Here is a 7,500-nt window from a genome sequence, read left to right as displayed (position 1 = left end):
GAGGGTTGTACCTTGGCTAATAATAATAATAATAATAATAATAATAATAATAATAATAATAATATCAAGCTAACTATATGCAAATACAGATTTTAAAAAATTTTCTCACGTTTTATAATTTTCTTAGAAAATTCAGATTTATGAGGTTTCCCTTTGAAAGTAATAATCTTTATGGGCAAGAATTTGCCTTTATAATTCCAAGGGCTTTATAGCTGAAATACACGGAAGAGGTATGAGAATGTGAATATTCCTATGCAAACTACATCGGCTCAGGAAACTTAATGTCCTTATTATATTATAGTGGCCTTCAATGAAAAAAAAAAATAGGAGAATGAAAATGGAAGAGCCGGACCAACTCCTGCAGAATGAGAAGTCTGTATGGATTGGGGAAACAGAAGAGACGAAAGAGCAGCTGAAAGAGAAGAAAATGAGAAACAGCGAGAAGAAAATGTTAGACAGCGAGAAGAAAATGTTAGACAGCGAGAAGAAAATGAAAAACAGCGTAACCGTGAGTAGGAAATCTCTCGTTTGAGGCAAAATCTACATAATAATCCGCCAGGTAGCAGACCAGAAAGTAATGCTTCAGGTAGCAGACCAGAAAGATCTGGCAGAATTTGCGTCTATAGGAATCATTTTAAACGGTATAGATGATGTCTAAGCAAAGCTCCGGGAGTAATTTTAGTCTTCTGGAAGCGTTGTAAACGCAGGAAGATTCTTCCCAAGTACGGTAGTTATCAGTCATAGATAACATGAAACATTTACGAGTAATGTAAAATTATATTTTATGTGGAATGGTTACATATAATTAACACTGGATTCCTTTTTCTGGTGCCTTTCCCTTTTTTTAACCAAACTTATATATATATATATATATATATATATATTTTTTTTTGCAGAAAACATTGCCGTAGAGTATTAGAGTTGAAGAATATTAGTTAATTACTTTATTTTGTATAGTAATAATTTCAGGTTATAACGTATTACAGCAAACTAAAATAGAAAGATATATATATATATATATATATAAATATATATATATATATATATATAAATATATATATACATATATATATATATATATATATACATATATATATATATATATATATACATATATATATATATATACTGCATATATATATATATATATATAAGTGTGTGTGTATGTGTGTGTGTGTTAAAAGATGTTCGGTGATTTAATAATCATCCAAGGACTGTTTTGCAACCCACAATATCCTCTTGTAATTCATTGAACAAGAGATGAGATCTAACACAGGCTGTGGAATTTGCTTCAATGCTTGGACCTATATGTTTATTCTATTCGATACTGTTCAGGTTTTTTTTTTTCTTTTTTATATTATATTGGAATATATCTCTATGTTTAAGAAGTTCTGGAAGTGAAAACAAATCATATTTATTACGAAATAATAATTCTGATTCCGAAAGTACCCTTGTTGTAATACATTTTATGTATCAATCAATCCAAAATATCAAAATTATATCAAATACTATGGGAAGAAAATATGCATATTTCCGTATTTTCGGAAAAAAATAATAAACATAGAAGTTTCGCAAATATAAAGAGACATAAATTCTCCAATTGTTATCAGAACTTTTCATTAAGAATTTTCAGATGACAAAAAACCAGACATGGTATTGTATATATAATTATTCTTTTTTTACCATAATATAAAACAAAGAAATATCATAAAAGAAAATTAATAAAAGCTTTAAAATATTGTCATACAATTTGAATAGCATCGAAAAACACTTGACCATTATCTATTCATAATGAATATTTGAACTATTGCTGAAAATGTTCATACTCATTTCCACCAGCTGATCATTCCTTGAACTTGTCAAACCAATATTAACCAATTTGAACTAGAAGTTATTTAGACTTAAGAAGAGAGACATTCAGTAAATAGATAGAGTGAGAGGGGGTAGGGGTGCTCTAAAACCCTTAACACATGCAGCAATCTGATCCCCTCCCTGCAATTAGTAAGATCGCCGGAGACTTACATTACTGATGGGGTCGGATGCCCTCTGGCGATACAAGGCAAGATCAAGTCATCGCGAGTCAAGGGTCGGACGAGGTCACGTCGGAGCAGCAACTGGGGTCGACTTAGCCTTGGCTCGCCTGAAGAAGGAAAAGGGAAAAATGGTTATAATATACCCTGTACAATTAATAGGAAGTGTCTGACTATATATATATATATATATATATATACATATATATATATATATATATATACATATATATATATATATATGTGTGTGTGTGTGTATATATATATATATATATATATATTTATATATATATATATATATGTGTGTGTGTGTGTGTGTATATATACATGTGTATATATACATATATACATACATATATATATATATATATATATACACAGTATATTACTTTCCTATCACACTCGGGGGGAAGAGCGATAGTGTCATACCCTGGTAAGAAGGGGTACCCAGAGAGGTAGTCCTGCACTTGGAAACGACACTCTCCCACAAATTGTCGAACTAGCGGGTTTTAGTTAAGAAAGAGGGAGGAAGTGTGGGAAGGGTTGAAAATGTGTGTGCGCGTGAGTGTGCATATCTATTTAAAAGTTTAGACGTCATTTTTGACGGCTCATGTACACTAGCATAAAAATAATCCCAGAATAATGGGATATTTGGTTGGAAAAAATCAGGCAAATTGTGATATGACAAAATCGTGGTTCTGGCCAGCGGAAATATATACTGTATATATATATATATATATATATATATATATACATATATATATAAACATAACGTTAACATAATGCTATTTCACAACCAAGCGGATTACTCAGAAATTTAGAGTCAATATAAACAACTTTTGTAAATATCCTAATACGTATGAAATGTAAAACTTCATTTAACGTTACTAAAAATACCGTATTCCTTATTCTCAACTTCAGGGTCAATCATTGGTTGTCAACTAATTATGCAGGATTTAAATTCAATTCTCAATAGAAATTACAATGAAACGTATAAGGTCTAGATTTGAGCATTATACGGTCTTGTCCCAGAAGAGTAAAGGTTAAATCATAATAATAATAATAATAATAATAATAATAATAATAATAATAATAAAATATTAATAACAATAATAATAATAATAATAATAATAATAATTTTTAAATTATTATTATTATTAATAATAATAATAATAATAATAATAATAATAATAATAATAATAATAATAATAATAATAATAATAATAAATGGTATTGTGATTGATATAGATTAAACATAAACCATAAAGACAATAATCTAAGATTTTATTTGAAGCGATAAGTTACACAGGAATTTCACCTAAATGAAAAGGTCCTTTTAAAATAAGAAATTTCTAAGCCTTACATACGTTTACAAAAGTTGCTGAAATTCTAGCAAAGAATTTTTTCTCATATACATAGAAGGCTATCCAGTTTTAGGAAATAATCGGGCATTCTTTAGTACCAAAATACGGCAAATATCACTTAAAGAGTCCGTAATTTCTATCAGGAATTCTCCGTAAAAATATAATGTTCTCATTCGTATTTCAGTAAAATACAGGCGACCGTTAATTTTACCATACTTTGTTATATTTTACGGGTTCGTGAGTGTAACATCACTCTTTTACGTCAATATATCCGTTTTTAAATTGGTGATAAAGAAAGAAAATTAAATCATTTCAGTCTTTTGACAAACAAACATGAATAAATTCTCCACGGTACTATATTCTCAGTCTAGGTCAACGACCCTACCACGTCTGGTAAAGTTTTTTTTTTTTTCATTTTTTTCCCATAAATTAACCGACTCCTTATCCAGGCTCGAAACATTCAGAAACTACCTATTCTAAGATAATAATACAAAATTATCCCAGCCGAGACCGATGAAAAGCGCTATCCAATAGCATCCACACAACCTTTTTTGTAAACAGATCGCCTTTGCAAATCAAATCCATTAAGTAATGCATGATTCCCGCAAGAGTTTGAAAGAGAAAAGAAGAAGGAAAGAAGAAGAACATAAAAGTTCAGATCGAGATGGTTTTCTCCCAAGAGACGCTGACTGGAAGCGGTTCGCTCTTCCGTCTATTAGCTAATGGAAACCTGGGGGGAATTTGCCATTCAGATAAAAAAGATTGGTTTCTAATGACTCTGATTCCATTAGCATCCGGTTGGAGTTAATTAAGGAAACCGATTATCTGATTGTGTGACGTTGTTTTGTGGATACTGCGTATGGCAACACTTTCTTTTCCTTACTTTTATTGTTATTTTTACCCAAATTCGTTCTTTTAATGCCTAATATGACCTAAATTTCTGTAATAATTGTTTGTACATGGAGATGGTTTGGGCATGCTCTTCGCATTCCCCAAGAGAGATCAGTTCACCAAACGTTCAACTGGGCTCCACAAGGCACAAGAGAGTTGGAAGCCCCAGGCCTACATGGCTGAGGACTATGAAGCGCGAAGTAGGAAATGGTGAATGGAGAAGTATTGAATTAAAAGCTCAACATAGAGACGACTGGCGAAATCTAACAGAGGCCCTTTGCTTCAATAGGCGTAGGAGGAGATGATGATGATACTGTGTGTAGATGGAATTTGCAACCGCTTAAATAATATCTTACTTCGATCTATTTTATTTTTTTCCATAACAGAAATATTTAGAATTTTACAAAGCAACTAGAATAAAAGGAATCTATTTAACTTTTGACAAAATACACAGCAAGCATCCTGTAGGTAAAAATACTTACGCAAGAGGGAATATTTAATTGAATATGGCTTTATGAAATGTCAAACAATAGACTATTTGATGATTATATATGGGTATATCTCACCGGTTATGAACATTGTCTTGATAAAAGAACTACTTCTGATAGGACAAACACCATTACCAAGTTGAACCGACGACTTGGTTTACCAGGCCAACTCTATATTCACTCAGCCACAGTGTTACCATGACAAAAAAATAAGTTTTCTTCTGCCATGGGGGAGGGGTGCATAGAGACTTCTCTTAGCTGGTGGGCTAACAGGTCAGCAGTTTAAATTCCTAATAACGAGGTTTCCCTAAAGTTCTATTTCCAGGTGACATTTCCATCTTATAAAAGATTACTTCTCTTATATCTTTACCAGTTTACCTTGTAATATATACTTTTTTTTTAACAAAGGTCTCTTAGAAACCACTTAAGTTTTCCTTGAAGTGAATTTTTTTTTACCACTAACAAATATCGCTCACAAAGAGTGTACGTTATATTTCACATCTTTAAGCCGTTTATATTACATGTATTTTTTATCAATATGCCATTGCTGTTCTTAACAACTTAGCTTTAATCTATTACAGGGCTAAAGTAGTTACATATTTTCCCTTTTGTATCTGCAATTACATTATAAAAAAAGAATTAACTTTTAGTATTGTCAAGCTGTAATAGAACATTTTCATCCAACTTCCTTTTATTTTTTCTTATTTTTAGTATACGCTATAAAAAGCGAGAACTTGCTCTGATGAGTGTTCAAGCTTTAAACCATTTAGCCCTTATTCTAAGAATGATTTTAAAAATACCACATTGTTACTGCTCTTTTCGTATCTTATATATATATATATATATATATATATAAGTATGTATTGATTAACCTTTTTGATTCCAGGAAACGATTTTTCACCAAACAGCCAAGTGGAATTAAAATCTTCAGTATTTTAATGTTTAGACCATAAATATTCACATTTAGGGCAGGCCAATCCTTTGCAAAATAATCCACCGCTCTACATCTCTAAAATGCAAAAAAAAAATAGACAACAATGGCCATTTACAATGACGTAAACTTAGGATAAACGAAAAATATAATGAAGACAGTAGATCAAATATAGGAAATTTCTATAAAAAAAAAAAATAATAATACAAAATCAGATATAAATGACATGCAAAGACAACGTAAAACGGAGGATACATTTGCCAGTCATCTTTAAACATAGATTTGTGTATACATGTAGCAGTATTGTATATGCATGCATATATGTAGAGAAATTTTGAATATTTTGAAATACAAAGATCCAAACCGAAAAGTACAATACCACGCAATTATGTATCCAAAAACAAAAGTATGTTTTATCTAAAGCTGCTTATATCTCCACATAAAAAGAATTGTTTGAGTAATCCTAAACAGAATTTACTGGAATCCGGTATTTAGGCCAAGAGAAAGTAATGTATATTGATGTTTTTAGCTTTTTTTTTTTTCTGGACGGAAATGAAAATCCGGGACGCGAAAGGCTGTGTTACTTTAATATATGCAGGCGTTGTGTGCGTCTGAGTTAATCCTTACTTAATAACTTTCTCCCTCTCTCTCTCTCTCTCTCTCTCTCTCTCTCTCAATGAAGTATGTTCGCTTTCTCTCTTCATACACACACACACACACGAACACATATTTTTTCTCCCCATGCATATTGCTCTCTCTCTCTCTCTCTCTCTCTCTCTCTCTCTCTCTCTCACGAACTGTTATCGCAATTCTTTCGTTTTCAGAAAACAAAAGAAAAAATTAATCTAATCACTTAATTGACTACAGCACACTCTATTTCCCTTTTCCTGGATGCTATATAACCTTAACCTTTGTGTTCTTTCTTAGTCAAATAATTAAACATTTCAGTGTCCCGATGTTAGTGAGTGTTTAAGAGAAGGCATTTGGGTATAAGTGAAACAAATAAGATAATATTTCTGACATTATACACCATAACACGATCACCAATTTAATCCATTTACCAAAGCAAGTGTTTAAATTTTCATTTCTAGACCAAATACAAATGTCGCCATCATAACTAAACCATAATCACAGATACAGAATGTTTATTACATGAGTTGGATGAGGATATTTGAAGACGTTAAATGGCATCTGATGACGTTTGAGGACAATTATCATTACACACAGACTAAGCCACTAGATATTAAAGAGGTGGTTTAAAGGTCACTCATGAATGGCAGAGGCAAGGAACAGTGACATTACCCTGGTTAGCTGGACAATGTCCTAGAGACTGACTATATATCCATATGACCATCACCTAAACTACTTCTCCACCCAAGATAGAACCATTGGTTGCTCATGACTCACCAGGTAGATCTATAGGATATCCCAAATCCCCAATCCTTTGCTCACAAGGATGACATGGTTGCGGAAACTGCAAGAAACATTCGAGTTTTAGCGGGACTCGATCTCCCGTCCAGGAGAACGCCAGGCATGGACGTTTCTAATAGGCCACCTCAACGAAAGGAAATATGCCTTTAATATTATTCGAGCGAAGGTGACAATTTTGTATCCTTTTATCCCAAACCAAAGGCAGTCGTCCGTTAAATCACTATGCACGAACCAGTCACTTAACATAACCCCAAAAAACTACTATGGTAGTTCAATTGAATATTTCCATATATTACTAATGAGATAATATTAGTTGCTAGGTTCGTATGTTGCCGAATAGACTAGACAGCCATTGGGTAAGTGTT

At 32.0% G+C, this 7,500-nt stretch overlaps 1 protein-coding gene across 1 annotated transcript in view; it reads right to left on the bottom strand.

Moving 5' to 3' along the window:
- The window catches only part of LOC137629561 (cell adhesion molecule Dscam2-like), a 119,271-nt gene that overhangs the window by 103,163 nt on the left and 8,608 nt on the right, over positions 1 to 7,500 (bottom strand). The window contains 1 exon segment of the mRNA XM_068360998.1: positions 2,023 to 2,140. Within this exon segment, the coding sequence (XP_068217099.1) occupies positions 2,023 to 2,140 (118 nt within the window).

The sequence above is a fragment of the Palaemon carinicauda genome, chromosome 37, assembly GCF_036898095.1.
Source record: "Palaemon carinicauda isolate YSFRI2023 chromosome 37, ASM3689809v2, whole genome shotgun sequence".
NCBI classification, from domain to species: Eukaryota; Metazoa; Arthropoda; class Malacostraca; order Decapoda; family Palaemonidae; genus Palaemon; species Palaemon carinicauda.
This window is presented reverse-complemented; position numbering and strand designations above follow the sequence as displayed.